General features: G+C 35.9%; 1 protein-coding gene across 1 annotated transcript in view; it reads left to right on the forward strand.

Annotated features, from left to right (window-relative positions):
- LOC121384209 (protein neuralized-like) overlaps positions 1-16,959 on the forward strand; it is a 53,649-nt gene that overhangs the window by 15,536 nt on the left and 21,154 nt on the right. Inside the window, exons 2-4 of the mRNA XM_041514484.1 lie at positions 4,760-5,082; positions 9,564-9,762; positions 15,437-15,937. Of these exons, the coding sequence (XP_041370418.1) occupies positions 4,760-5,082; positions 9,564-9,762; positions 15,437-15,937 (1,023 nt within the window). The remainder of the gene's footprint in view (positions 1-4,759; positions 5,083-9,563; positions 9,763-15,436; positions 15,938-16,959) is intronic.

The following is a 16,959-nucleotide window of genomic DNA, read 5'->3' on the forward strand; positions in this document are numbered from 1 at the left end:
TTACTGCATCAGTGTGGAAATTACATGTTGTGCCTCAAAATCACCCTGAACTTATTTCTGAATTTTTAGCCTGAAGCATGTAAAATGGCTTCCTGCAACATGTGTATATTGTTGTGATAATAACAAAATGTTAACAAATGTTATGCATTATTTAGTAAGCAACAACATTGGAACTTTCTTCACATGGTTTTTCCCATCTTATTGGTATTAAAAAATAATAATAAATAAATGAAATTGGCCAAGTAGGAAATACATTAATGAATTTTATCCATAATATGGCTTAAAATACAAACAGCCAGTGCACTACGACTGGTATATCAAAGGCTGTGATATGTACTATCCTGTCTGTGTGATGGTGCATATAAAAGATCCCTTGCTACTATAATGGAAAAAAATGTAGCATGTTTCCTCTCTAAGATTGAAAATTACCAAATGACATTTGACATCCAATAGCCAATGATTAATAAATCAATGTTCTCCAGTAGTGTCATTAAACAAAACAAACTAACTTTAAAATACAAACAAAAATATAAATGGCAGTTACATGATATATATTTTATTGTGCACTCGACACATTTTATTTATGGTTATATGGCGTCAGACATATGGTTAAAGACCACACAGATATAGAGGAGAAAGCCACTGTCACCACTTCAACGACTACTTTTTTCGATTAGCAGCAAGGGATCTTGTCTATGCACCATTCCACAGACAGGATAACACATACCACATCCTTTGATATACCAGTCATGGTGCACTGGCTGGAGCAAGAAATAGCCCAATGGGCCCACCGACAGGGATCGATCCCAGACCGACCGCACATCAAGCAAATGCTTTACCACTGGGCTACGTCCCGCTCCTTTATTGTGTGTGATAAGTATTCTAGCCATAGATATTTTTATAGCACACGATAGGGAAAACTGTTGACATATTTTTTATATATAAATAAACCACAAGTGGACATACTAGAAATACTTGGATACAATAAACTCTGATATTTGTTTATACGACTAGGATGCATCTTTGATATATACAGTCACATTTTCACCTTGCTGTGTTTGTAGTGGTAATACCTTTTGACTTTTTTTATCGAAGACTGTATGATTACCATATTTTGTGCTAAGAATACCATCATTATTTACATATACTGGAGATATTTTGCATTGTAAATTTAAAGATACAATCACCAGTTGCTTTTTTATTTAATATTTTTTTATTCCTTTTTTTCAAAACAGATGGCAAAGTGCATTGCATTACATATTTAATACATTACTTGTACATACAGAAAAATGCATCTATAAATATATACAGTCACTAGGTTATCTGTGTTTTAGGGAAGAAGAAAAAGCTGACACTGTATATGTTTGTGGATTAGTTTTTAAAGGTGTAATTACTTAATCATTTTTAATACTGGTACATGTAAATCTTATTTCTGACCACTGCACACCATTCTTTGATATTCTTTGAACAATCACCATAAACACTTAATTTAAATTACATCAAAAAACATTTTATAGATAAGCTGGCACAGCAGTTGGTATATTAAAAGCAGATTACATGACTTGATGTATACTTGTATACTCTGTGTGTGTGTGTGTGTGTGTTCCTGCTGAGATAATGTTCTTGTACCAAAACCTATTTTGGATAACAAGTGGGATATGACAGCCATATTGTTTGTGGAATAAAGTACATTTCAGAACAAATTAAATGTATGCAGCTTAGTACCAACTGCACAGAATGTTCTGCTTGACTTGTTTTTAAATAAGTACCATAACCAGTCTTCGCCATGTGCAAAATCAAGGTGAGCTGAAGATCACTCTCCTTAAATGGTGCTAGGCGAGCAATCACAAGAAGTTTCAACTGAAAAGTATTAAAATGTGTATCTGTTAAATCACCCAAGAGTTACCAAGTTACCACAATGTTCCCTCAGTGCTAACTTAAGAACCCAACTTACGAATTGTCCACTTTAGGGGACTTACAGATCTTGCAATGGCCGTTATACCAGAACTACGTGTACCTTTAGGTAGTTGGAATAATTTGGTCATTAATGTTAAATACCCAATAGCAAATGTTTTTGGGGGTGGCCTGGTATTGACTGGTTATAGTCTTCATTCCTTGATTATGTTTAGAGTATACATGTAGGAGGGATTTGGAGTATATAATCAGGGTTTCTGCCAGAGGGTAAAATGGCTATGGCGCCATACCCAACTTTTTTTGCAGGTTTGTTTTTTAAATTAACCTTTTGACAAAATTAATTACTCTTTTCATTACTATGCGATTTTCTTAACTCTGACCCTAAACTTAACCAATTTTCTTTCTGGGATAGGTCCCCCATACTGTTGACTGATTGCATTCAATTCCATAACGCCATACCCAAAAATGTCTTTCTGGCAGAAACACTGGTAATGTTTAAAGTCTAGAATATCTTTGCTATGGTTTATAAAGTAGATATTGGTTGTTCATTGTACATTGCATGTACACATACCCAATCCTCATAATTGGCTTGGTTACAGAACATGAAAAACTAATTTTTGATTTACACTCTCGTGCAGTAACTGTAGATTGTACGTTCTGATGAATGCTGTTAAATCTGGCATTTAGCTCAAGCACCTTGTTAGACCTTCATGCAGCAGACAAGAGTTTATAACCATCAACATCTGATGACCTTCACCAAGGTCATTCCATTACCTACTCACGATGGCCTGCTTCCGGTTGTTGAAATAGACACTGACACAAGTGATAATAACAGATTCTGGAAAGAAGATTTTTTTTTTTCTCATGTTAGATAAAATAGTATAAAAATAGGCAAAAGATACTGCTCTGCGGCAGCTTTCAAATAAACTTTAACCAAATGTTAAATACTTGTTTCAAATCTCAATTTTATCTCGTGATAATATTTAGAACTAGATTTGAAACAAATAATAAAATTATCACAAATGTTAGTGCATTTATGTAGTGATAGATGTTCCTTGGGTGTTTCAGTTTTTTGCAATTAATCTAATCTGGTTTTTGACATACATTATCGTTTACATTTTTGTACATCCACTGAAAGTTGAAGCATGGCCATCCTGTGCACACATGCAGAAATGGACAGAATGAATAAGGGAACTAATAAATGATTGATCAAAGTCATATTGGGTTTTGGGTGAAGAGAAACTTAATGTACATGATAGAAGGTAACTACTATTCTAAGACTAATAGTAATATATTGGAATATCTTATCAACAATTTATGTTGTAGGCTAAACTTAAGTCTAGACTTTAAATATTCTTTAACTTAAATGTCATAAAAACTGTTTTATTTATCAAGAATAGATGATTCAGTTCAGGTCCTCATTAACATCAGAAAGTTACAGAAGCTTTGGTCTAGTGCCCTATATATAATTGCAATACAGTTGGTATTTTCAACGAGCCCAGACCAGAAATTTACTAGCTGTGACCAGGGGCTAGAAGGATTTGTTGAACCTTGGAAAAGTCCATATTTCTAAGCAGCCTCCAGGTAACCTTGTTTTTGAGGCTTAGTCGGACTTTACATTTTTTGGCCGTTATTCAAAATTTTATGTTTATATTTTTTTGTAAACAGTCCGACGCACTTTGGTAGCCCATCTAAATTGCTCAAATTACCTTAAAACGTTTCGGCCGAGCACTCTAATTTTACTTTTGGATTTAACTTTTTTGCTAGACATGGTTCGATGAATCAGCTCATTTTGGCCTTAGGTCTTTGACTTAACTACTAAATTCTTATTCCAAATTCCGCCTACATCAAACTTACCTCCCCTCCCCCCCCCCCCCCCCCCCCTCCTGGCCCGGACTTAGTCATTGGCGATGTCAGAGGTTACGCCCAGGACAGGCGTGTTCGAAACCTTTGTGGTATATGGACACGTTAATAAGTTTCAGTCAGTCAGTTTAAGCAGCTTTGGTAATGAACTTTCCATGCTAACTTGGTATGATTGCTAGTGGCAGAGGGACAAATAAAGGAAGCAGTTACTCTTTCTCCCCCCCCCCCTCTCCCTCCCATTTTTTTTTATCACTACAGAATGCTCATTTAGTAATGTAATACTGTATTCCATGTAACAGCAGACCAAAATAACCGCATTTCAAATGTTTTTTGTGTTTTTGTTTGGTTTAATGGCACCATTAGAGACTATTAATTATCAGTTATTGGATGCCAAACTCCTGGTAATTTAGACATATAGTCTTAGAAAGAAAACCCGTTAAATTGTTTATTAGTAGCGCGGGATCTTTTATATGCTCCATCCCATAGCCAGAATAGCACATACTACATGTACCACAGCCTTTGATATACCAGTCATGGTACATTGGCTGGAACGAGAAATAGCCCAATGGGCCCACTTCCAGGGATTGATCGCAAATCAACTGTGCATCAAGTGAGCACTTTACCACTGGGCTACATCACCCCCTTTTTTGAAAATGATTCTCTTATTAATATAGTTGAATATTCATAGGTGTATGTTGATGGCTACATTATGTTTTGGTAAGTCTATTAATATTAGTGTCGCTGTTTCACACCACACACCCATGTGGAGAAATGTTCAGGGCCATTATCAGCAAAATGGTTAAACAAAATTGTTTTACAGAATCCCAGACTTGAGTGCCACCTGAAACCTGATCCTTACCTTGTTCTATGATAAAACGTCATAATAACCACACTCTTTCACCTTATAAAGTTTTCTGGATTTTATTACCTAATGTTATTTTCATTTCTGGTTTAAAGATTTTTTTTTTCTCTCATTATTCAGGAGGAGCTCTTCATAATGATCTGTTATCCCTGCGACCAGATGGCCCGATTCTTTTTCATTCTGTACACGGCGATAACATCACCATTTCCAACAATCGGATACGAGCTGAGCGAGGGGACAGTTTCTGCAAGGGAGTCTGCTTTAGTTGTCGACCAATAGCCATCAACGAGACCGTGTATGTGAAGTTTGTGAAAACCTCGACCAATTGGAGTGGTGTTCTTAGATTTGGTTTTACAAGCATTGATCCAGGATCTCTGCGAGGTCAAGACCTGCCTAGATACGCATGTCCTGACCTCACCAACAAACCTGGCAACTGGGCCAAGGTAAGTAGATCAGTGTTGTTAACATTCAGTTTATGATTATGAAGACAAAAAACCTGACAGAATTACGCAATTCATTGTTTCATATATGTTACTAGTACCATGGAAACGAATAGCCATGTATGTCCTCTTGTCTAATTTTGTTTTATCTTCTAGTAACTAGTGGAATTGAAATTACCATCAGTATTATTATCTGTAATAAATTTTGTGTAAAGTTTGAGTCATACTTAGTCCATGAAAACATATCGGTTCCAACAAACTGGATTCCAAGGTGGTCTTTTTTTTTGCAATGATTCCAGTTTGGCTTGATGTAAAAAGAAAAGGAAAATGCTTTGGAAACAACAACAACAGTTTTATGTTTTAGTGTAATAGACCTCTTTCTCATTCCACTGCGCATGTGCCCATTGCGGAGTTACTCGAGGACGCAAACCGCGAGATTTCGCGAGATCTCGCCAAAATAGACCTATCTGCAAATTGGGGGGCAAAAGCAATGGGAGGCCACGACCATTGTTCAATTATTAACTGTTCCAATCGCATATGTCCAGGAAATTCGTTATTCTTCCATCGATATCCAGCCAATGGATATCGGAAACGTTTGTGGGTAATCGTTTCACGTAGAAAACGATTTTAATGTTACTCTAAGTACGAGGGTTTGTTCGGTACATTTTGTAGGAGGGAACCCAGTGAACGCATAAGGGACCAAAACCTTACCGGTTCTGTACAGGACGTTCCTACACAGGGCGGTCTAGTATACTTAGATATGGTGGAAAACACATTAACAGTAAAGAAAATAAATATATATTTTGTATATAAAGAAAATATATGTATATTTCGAATTATACTCAATAAAATATATAACGTGGCGTGTGTAAATATATAAAAAATATATGTAGTCAGGACAGCTATGTACAGAACGTTCCTATACAGGGCGGTCTAGTATTCTCTACTTAGATATGGTAGTAAACAGTAAATAAAATAAATAAATCTATATTTTGTATATACAGAAAATATATGTATATTTCGGACAATACTCAACAGAATATATATATATATATATATATATATATATATATATATATATATATATGAACTTTTAATGTTATTATTACTCAGTGTGTTTCAAATTTAATTATAAGTATTGTCTGTTATTACTTTTACGTACATCTAGGTATGAACAAAAAAATCATCCGCAAACTTATGTGAGAACGGCTTCGCCGATTCACACAATTTACGGATGATTTATTTTGTTCATACCCCGATGAACGTAAAAGAAATAACAGACACTCCTTAAATAATAATAATAATAATAATGATATATGAATATATATATAGTGATGACGGCTGTGTACAGGACGTTCCTACACAGGTCCGTCTAGTATTTTATATACTTAGATATGGTGGAAAACACATTAACAGTAAAGAAAATAAATATATTTTGTATAATACCCAATGCGTTCGTGTTGACACTGTATAAAAATGTGTGTATGGGTAAACAGAACGGCACCTACCTTCAACCCCCCCCCCATCCCTCTCAAATCCCCCTTTTTTTAAATTCCCACTTTATGGATATACATGTAACAGCATAAAATCAATTCCTTTTTTTAACTTTAGATAGACACTAAGAAAAATGCAACAAAACACCTTCTGATATATATATATATATATATATATATATATACAGTCAAACCTGTCCTAGCGGCCACCTGTACTCAGCGGTCACCTGCCTTAAACGGCCACTTTTTTCCTCCCAAACAATTTATAATGTAAATGCACCTGTAATAAGCGGTCACCTGTCTAACGCGGCCAGCGGCCACCTAAATCGGATCCCAAATCGCTAAAATACCTGCATTAAGCGGCCACAGTAAAGTTTTACTCTTATATAAAAGGGATATTTTAACAACAGCGATAAGGTGCAGCAAATAACTGATCTTCACACCTTCAGGAATACTAGTACCCATTCAGTCCCGACATCTCCACTGTGTATCAATTAAGGAAGTATGAATCTGACATGCATCTAATTGCCTCTGGGCAGGCTACGCTTGACATTTGTAGATTCACTTACTATAACAATACATCGCATGAAGTCGGAATTAAATAATTAAATGGAAAAAGAAAACAAAATTGTGGAGAACGGTTAATTTAATATATTCTATTTGCATTATTTCTGAAGGAGACAACATGTCAAAAGTTGATTTATAGTCAACTATGAAGCACAAATCCGTTAATTAGCAGTACAGACAGTAAAACAAGAAACAACAACAAATGTTTTAAAGACTATATATGTGGCAACCTGTACTCAGCGGCCACCTGTCTTAATCGGCCACGTTTATCTACTCCCTTGTGTGGCCGCTTAAGACAGGTTTGACTGTGTATATATGTGTGTGTGTGTGTGTGTATACTCTCTCTCTCTCTCTCTCTCTCTCTCTCTCTCTCTCTCTCTCTCTCTCTCTCTCTCTCTCTCTCTCTCTCTCTCTCAAATATATATATCGATCGATGCCATAACCTGTCGATGCCATAACCTATGGAATCTGTCAACTGTTTTGTTTATACTTTTTACGAGATAGTCTTTTAATCTGGCGTTATCAAAACCCTCGGGTACGAGTCGCAGAGACTTTGTCCAAGTTGTTGCACTGCTTTTTAAAGGGACATTCCCGAGTTTGCTGCAATTTTTAAGATGTTATCGACTAACAGAGACTTTTTAACGATTGTAATTACATATCAAATATATTTTTCTGCATAAAATATCAGTGGCTGTATATTAAACGTGTTTCTGATCGTTCTAATATTTGTACTATGTTAAATTTCATCTTATTTCCTAAAATATAGTTTTTTCTTATGTACAAAGTTATTTGAAGACAAAATCCAGTCTGGGCTTCTTACAAATATTAAGACGATCAGAAACAAATTGAATATACAGACACTGGTATTCTAAACAAGAAAATATATTTAATATGTAAATTTAATCGTAGAAATATTTTATTAGTCAGAAACATCTTACAATACAGCAAACTCAGGAATGTCCCTTTAATTTGAACCATTCCGCTGTAAATTTCAGCAGACCGTTTTCTACGGCCATTATACCATCTAATTCGAAATATGTACATGTTAGTTGCCAAAGTTTAAAAGTCTCCTACGAAGCTACTCAAGTCACCCATAACAACCTGTCTGTCACGCCCCCCAATTTGTAAATAGACTAGTTTCAGTCTATTTTGTCAAGGGACGTTACTCTTCGTGCGCATGCGTAATAGGAATGCGAAATACCTCTATTTGTAAAAATATTGGTCAAGATATAAATAAAGGAATACTGACCCATATAGTGTAGAATGTTGTCTGTTCATAGAGTTTGAAGTTATATTGTATCCCATATGCAAACAATTGCAAAATATAAGTACCGGATAGAGACAGATCAACAAAACAATAATTAAATACATGTAATAATTAAAAAAAAGAAGTTCAATTTCATACTCCATGAGCAGACAACATTCTTCACTGTGGTAGAATAGTGCTGTTTTATTTACATACTGACCAATGTTGTTACAAATTGCAGTTAAAAGTAGACCTTTTCTGTGTTTTCTAAAACACATTTCTATCTCAAGCCAAACTGAAATTATTGACAAACGACACCTAAAATGTGTTCTGGTAACAGAAATACAATGTTAGTGGGGCAGTGAAAATAAAAAAACTGGACACTTTTTGATACTGCCTTCCTCAACATATACCGGCCTCGGTGGCGTCGTGGCAGGCCATCGGTCTACAGGCTGGTAGGTACTGGGTTCGGATCCCAGTCGAGGCATGGGATTTTTAATCCAGATACCGACTCCAAACCCTGAGTGAGTGCTCCGCAAGGCTCAATGGGTAGGTGTAAACCACTTGCACCGACCAGTGATCCATAACTGGTTCAACAAAGGCCATGGTTTGTGCTATCCTGCCTGTGGGGAGCGCAAATAAAAGATCCCTTGCTGCCAATCGGAAGAGTAGCCCATGTAATGGCGACAGCGGGTTTCCTCTCAAAATCTGTGTGGTCCTTAACCATATGTCTGACGCCATATAACCGTAAATAAAATGTGTTGAGTGCGTCGTTAAATAAAACACTTCTTTCTTTCTTTTCCTCAACATATGGGCATGAACATTACCATGTCGATAGCTAAGAAACTTGCAGTTCTATTGGTTTAAGTATTGACAAAATACATATATTCAAATTAGGTCATAAAAATATCAGCCTTCCTCTACATACGGGCATGAACATTAATTACATGTCGATAGCTAAGAAACTTGAAATTCTATTGGTTTAAGTATTGACAAAATGCATATATTCAAATTAGGTCATAAAAATATCAGCATCTGCTTGGGAAGAATTTATTCTTTGTAACTTTGTATCTAGGAAACATTTTATTGGCAACTGTTTATTATTGTCATTCCTGTTTTGAACATGCAGATGGGTTTTTTATCAACCAGTTCAAAATCAGCTTACATTGTTCCCACAGGCCCTTTCCGAACGCTATGCCAACACACAGTGCAATCTTCATTTCTATGTGACGCGGACTGGAGACGTCATATACGGCATGAACGGTGAAGAGAAGGGAATCTTTTTTAGCGGCGTCATCACGACTTCACCACTGTGGGCGTTACTTGACATCTATGGAAACACTGTTGCCGTGGAGTTCCAACAAACTGGATACCAAGGTAAATATATTACTGTTATAATTGGAACTGTTCTCTTCCATCACCGAGATTGTAAAAGTATGGTGACTTGTCATTCATCCATGAGTACAAGCTTCATCTGTGATAGATGAATTGTGGTCACTTCTACTCTATACTATTATGCTGTTTCCAGATGCGACAACTTCCAAGGTAAAAATAGCATCTGAAATGTTCAGGAGCTCATATTTCCAATTTGTAAACTTGGAAGGAAAAAAAGCTAATCAAGCAATCTTACCTTTTGAATTTTGAAGAAAAATGTGATATAATATTTGTCTGAAGTCCATTTTGATGATTAAAAAATTAAAGCATGCACCTTAATTGTTTAATTGAAGACAATTGGTGCAAAAGTAGTGTGAGACAATTTTAATATTTTTTGTGCCATTTCAGTTGGGAAAATGACGTTATTCATAATTTATAAAAAAAAATCAAACATTCAAGTTAATAAAATAGCAAAATATTATAAATTTTAATTGGAGGTGTAGTAGAATTATTTTATAAACAGTTGATTTTTAAAGATACTTTGTTTTATTATTAGTGAAAATAGCTAAATTTGTAAATAAAATACATTGCTGTTGACTATTTTGAGGGGACCGGAATTTATTTTCTTACAAGTGCAACCAAACGCAAACAAGTTGTAATTACAAGTTTACAGTTTGGAAATATCAGTTTCTGGGCATTAGTTCCCAGCTAGTATGCTGCCTGTCGTGACCCATCAGTGGCTTCATCGTTGACTCACCAACACAATCAATCAGTCAATCTTTATTTCTTTATATATGGATAATACAAAGAACACGGCACATTTTAAAACATAAGTGAGAATACATGTATTTAAATAAGAACATATACACAGTTATGTATGGATTTTAAGTCAATAATGGCACATAATGTTGTATATAATTTAGATGATTTAATAATAATGTATTTAATAAACCTATGCTGCTTATACTGAGGTAGAGGATTTGGAAAGTTCTGTTTGTCTGTGTAAAAACATCTTGTAACATGTTTAACACAGATTGGTTTGTTGGTGGCTAGTTGCTAGTGTTCATTGCCTATTGGGCCATTCTCAGTGTTCGAGATTAACGCTATCCCGATATCCCGGGGATACCAGAATTTAATTTTGGATACCAGACATCAAGAACCCAGTATCCCACCGGGATACCATATAATACTAAATTCTCAGGTGGGATACCAGATTTTGAAATGTTAGTATCCAACTGGGATACTGGCCAAAAATTTTAATCTCGAACACTGATTCTTCATGCAAGCAATGCTTGCAAAGTAGTACATCTATCGGCAGTCTCACCCAATACAGATCTTAGTTTTTGAGAAACCAAGGCGAGTGAAAAATCACACATCAAAATTCTAAGACAAGTGAAAACCAAACATTAATTTATGAAGTAATTGAAAAATGTAATGACAGGTTGCAAAAATGAACCAATCATTCAATATTCTTTTTCTTCGAATTTTATGTCCAGTTTGGTTCATTATTGTAGTCTGATTTCTTTCTCTTTCAGGAATGGAGTTATTCAAACATTTCAGTGGGTAGTGACATAGAAATATAATTATGAAACTAGCCCACTTTTTATACGCCCATCTATGAGTCATATTATGATATGGCGTTGTCTGTCCGTACGTCCGTCTGTTGACTTTTTCTTGTCCGGACCATATCTTGCATACAGGACCATCAAACCTCACATGTAGGAACAACTTGGGATGGCGGTGTGTCGCATACTATTACTAGGTCACTGTGACCTACTTTTCACGGTCTACTGCACATAACTATTCAGATAATTTGAAGCACACAATTATAGATTGATGAACTCAACTACACATTAGGATGAATCAACTTGTCTTGAATGTCATTATTACTACAAACATCGTCACACATACCACAGCCTTTGATATGTACCAGTCGTGGGGTTCTGCTTGGAAAGTTCAGTTCTACAACCCAGGTACTTCAGGCGAGTAGAACTCGCATATAGAATGGCCTCAATGTTGTTGATAAAAAAATAGAGAGAGTGATTATTAAACGAGCTTGTGTGTCGTACTGATTTTACAAAACAAGTTTCATAAAATCAGTACGACTCACACGCGATCAATATTAGTCATTACATAGTCTTTTATTCCAAATGTGGGATGCCTTAATAATGATATCATAAAATTACTGATAACTGTTACTGTATTTTGTACATATATACAAATAACAAATGTACATTCATTAATTTTAATCTGTGACTGATATACAAATATATAACTTATATTATAAATGAATTTTCAGTCGATTTATTTTAACATAAAAAATAATTTTTAAAAATAGACGCAAAATCTGATCACTTTAAAAAATAAAACAGCAGACATGTTTAGTAAACAAGACCAATACCTATTCCTGTATACCTCTTTACAATGTTTTATGAAGTTGCATCAGTCAAATGAATAACTGAAATTGTTTTAATTATTAGGGAAAATTTTGTTTCCAAAAGTTGATCATCACGAGTTGTTAATCATTTGAATATTGATTAGCAATTAGTATTTACCGGTAACATTTTTATAGCAATCTTTAAAGTGAATCGCAATAATATATTGTTGAAAACTTTTTTTTTTCCCCTTCATTATTGTTAAGAATATACCTTGTGCAATGCATACAAAGGAACTTTTTCTGTGAGTACATACATGTATGTTCATATGGGAGGGGGTGTTTTGAGGATGGGGCGGTGTCTCCATAATTACTATTATCATTTCATGTACTTTTCTTAAATGACCTTACCTTGTTGTTACTATACCTATACTGCAAAAGACATGACAGTTGTCAAAATGTATACTCCTCCTAAAAAGTTAACAATTTATGACCAACAAACTCATGCCATAGGATTTAAAATTTCATGGGAAATACTTTTTCGGTTCCATGCCTTGTGATTATGGGAACCCATTGGAAACTGGGTTTTTAAAATAATTATATATATATAATTTTTGTTGAATAGTTGTACTCGATATAATAATATTGGGAAATGAAATTTCGATTCTATGATTTTACCGACACAGTATCGGAAATGATTGTATCCGTGAAAGCTGAAAGCCTGCAAGCTATATATTTCTTTTATGTTTGTTTTGTTCAATTTATGGTAATAACATTTTGGAGTGTTTTGGCACAGGCATATATGTATGATCTATTATTGATTAAAATGAATCGACATGCAGTTGAAAAGATTATTTGTTATTATTTATTGGAGAAAAACCCCAGTATTAAATTGGTTAATTCGGTGTGATGAGTATATAACAAAATGAGTAATGTGATATAAATACACATGACACATATATATATATATATATATATACGCACCTGTACACACACGTTCCACTTAATACAAGTAGGTCAGCATACACAATAAAGGTTTGTTAAAAATGAAAATCACATGAGGCATAACAACACGTTGGGTGGGACTAGCATGAATTGTGTATTGTCAGTTTGAACATGCCGGGCCGGTATGTCTCTGCCAGCCCAGGTGAACACAGGTGCAGTTCAGTGTTGACAGAAAACAGGTCAGCCGGATCACAGCTGGGGAGGGTTTCAGTCTAACACGGATCTTGTATGTTCCTTTTAATACAAGTGGACATGTTGCATAATTACAAGTATTTGCACATCTGTGTTATTTGATTTAACTTTTACGGCAGTGTTCAAAATAAGCAACATATCCGTTTGTCCTGGCAAGTGAAAATCTGCTCAGACAAGCAAAATGTACCTCAATGATTGTCCCGTGGACAAGTGAAAATGTTCAATGCAGTTTAATTTTGAGCAATCAAAAAAACGGTCCTTGTACTTGAATAAAACTAAATATTCATTTGGACAAGTGAAAATATTGCTGGATAAGTAGATTTCTCGATGTACTTGTCCGGTGGACAAATGAAAAATTTGGCTTATTTCTATCACTGTAAGGTAAGATTTAATGTATTGTTTACCTGCCATAAAAAAAAAAAAAAATTAAATTGAGGGGAGTGATTACATTTTGCTCCCCTAAATTAGATTATGGAAGGCCATATAAGACATTGCTTATGATTTTCATGTTAAGGGAAGCTAATAATTACTCTCCTTGAACTAGTCTAAGGGGAGTGATGGGGAGCCAGATTGATAGCTCCCCTTAAATAGTGAGGTCTGTTTAACGTTTTATTATCCATATGGTTCAACATAACCGAGTTAATAATAATCATACGAAGCACACGTGTAATAACAAGTGTAATGACGTAATTTTGGGGAGCGACGTCATAACATGACGTAGCTTCTCCAGTCCTAGCTCAGATTGTGCATTTGAAATATGACGTCATTTCGTCGTCTCCTTCTAGTTGTGGCTGAAAATTTTGAGTTGGGTCTTGTTGTTCATAAAGAAAACAACAACAATAATATGGATAATAAAGAAATTATTACACTCGCATGTGAGTTGTACTGATTTTACAAAACTCGTGTCAGGATTCATGTACTACCCTCGCTCGCTCGGGCAATACAAAAATCCTGAAACTCGTTTCTTAAAATCAGTACGACACACAAGCTCATATAATAATCTCTATATATTAAATTATCACGTGTAACATATCTTCTCTTCATATTACTAAGTTGTCTTATAATAATAATAATTTTACTATGGAGGTGGGATGTAGCTCAGTCGTAGAATGCTCGTCTGAGGTGCTATAGGTCACAGGTTTGATTGTCCTCACTGGACCCTTGTTTTTCTGCCCTGCTAGTGCCATAACTTGATAAATGCACTGTCCTGGGGTGGGACGTTGCCCAGTGGTAAAGTGGTTGCTTGATGCACAGTCAGTCTAGGATCAATCCCCGTCTGTGGATGCATTGGCCTATTACTCATTCCAACCAGTGCACAATGACTACAGGGTTCGTACGCGCCTGGAAAACCCTTTAAAACCCTTAAAAATAAACTAATGTATTCCAGTGCTTGAATACCCTTGAAAATCATCTTGCGGTCTGGAAAACCCTTGAAAATGATAATTTGATGTCAAATAAAATATAAACGCCTAAAACGGAGGCTTTATTTACTTTATTTAACATGTAATTAAATTATTTGTTTCATTTCCGCGGCACAATCAAATGCCAATCGTCCGGCCAATCGATGTTTACCGGCTCAGTTGACGTATGAATGTTTGTTGTTGTTTTTTATCTTGCGATGCGAGGATCACACGGCCACGAGATCCAAGCGACGGCGTCGCCATATTGGAAAAGAAAGTTTGTCACTTTTTGCCGCTGGGTATTTAGCAAGTTCAGGGAGCGTGTCAAGTTAATGAATATACATGTGTATTGTAAACCCACAAAGATGGTTGGCACTTGCGTGTTTAACGACCTGTGGAAACTCGGTAAGGTCCTGGAATTTTGGTAAAGTTGACCTGGAAAGTGCTTGAAAAACCCTGGAATTTTGACTTCCTTTAAGTGTATGAACCCTGTGACTAGTATATCAAAGGCTGTGGTATGTGCTATCCTGTGTGGGATGGTGCATGTAAAAGATCCCTTGCTACTAATGGAAAAATGTAGCGGGTTTCCTCTAAGACTATATATAAAAATTACCAAATGTTTGACATCCCTTAGCCAATAATTAATAAATCAGTGTGCTCTAGTGGTGTCGTTAAATAAGACAAACTTTAACTTGAATTTTTTCAGTTCCTCTGTTACCTCAGAACAACTTGATATCATCTCCAACAAGACTATCACGGTCGTCTGTGTCACTGGAACAGGAACACTTCTTGTTTACTTCCTACTCAGTGAACGACGCAGCAGCACTGCCTCCTATCCGTTTTCATGCCGACGTCAACTTCGTGCCGATGACGTTTCACGAAAAGTGTGGTCGAAACATTCGAATGTCTGGAGACAACACGGTCGCATTGCGACTAACGGACGAGTACTGCAATGCATACGTGTTTACATCGAGACCTTTACGCTGTGGTGAGAAGGTGGTCATACAGATTCTCGGAGTCGACCGATCCTACACTGGTGGCCTGGCATTCGGTCTGACCGCGTGCAATCCCAGCGCCCTGTCGCCGTTCGATTTGCCCGACGATTCCGACCTGCTGCTGGACCGGCAGGAATACTGGGTGGTTAACAAGGACGTGTGTCGCAGTCCGGACGTCGGCGACGAACTCAGCTTCTATCTCACTGGTGAAGGTAAGTGAATCCACATTTTATCGGCATTGCTTCTGGGCTCGTGCTAATAAAACCTTTAGAGTCCAGACTCAATCTCTAATGACGTCACACACATACAGTTTGTATGGCGTTGCTATTGAATTAGTGTCTTAGACTCTGTTAGAGTCTCGAGTCCAGACTCAATCTCTAATGACGTCAGACACATACAGTTTGTATGGCGTTGCTATTGAATTAGTGTCTTAGACTCTGTTAGAGTCCAGCTATTTATAAGAATTTAGTGTCTTGAGACTCTGTTTAGAGTCTCGAGTCCAGACTCAATCTGATAAAAATATGACGTCACTTGTCACACAATACCAGTTTGTTATGGCGTTTATAAAATTACAGTGCTATTGAAGAATAGTGTCTTAGACTGCTTAGAGTCTTGAAATTTATGTCCCAGACTTTAAAAACTTTTGATAATGTATGGCAGCACCAGACCTGGGCAGCTTAGGTTGTAGGATTGACTCCTCCTCAGTGCTGACCCTCTGGGGGTTTTCCATCCTCCCAATCAGTGCCTCATCAGACTGGTATATTAAAGGCCAGAGTATGTTCTGTCTTGTCTGTGTGAAAGTGCATATATTGGTATCTCAAGCTGCTGATGAAAAAATATAGTGGAATATCTTCTAAAGAGTGCTTGTCAGAATTTCGTAATGTTGACATCCAATAGATGATGATTTTCAATTAATCAATGTGCTTCATGGTTTATAAAAGTTACAGACAACTTTAAAAATTTATACAAGGATTTTAATCAGAAGAATAAAAATATACACAATATGTAGTACATTCATGTTGTATTTTGATGCTAGTTTTGTCTGCAGACGACTTTAAAAGATTTATACAAGTACAAGATTATTAATAGATTTTCAGATGTATATACACAGTATGTAGTACATTCATTTTAAAAAGCTGAGTAGACTGATTTATACAAGTACAGCACCAACACACATGCTAGTAAAAGCATAGATTACACAGATGTATAAAAATATACACAGTATGTTGAACCC

This window comes from Gigantopelta aegis, chromosome 10 (assembly GCF_016097555.1).
Source record: "Gigantopelta aegis isolate Gae_Host chromosome 10, Gae_host_genome, whole genome shotgun sequence".
In the NCBI taxonomy this organism is placed as follows: domain Eukaryota; kingdom Metazoa; phylum Mollusca; class Gastropoda; order Neomphalida; family Peltospiridae; genus Gigantopelta; species Gigantopelta aegis.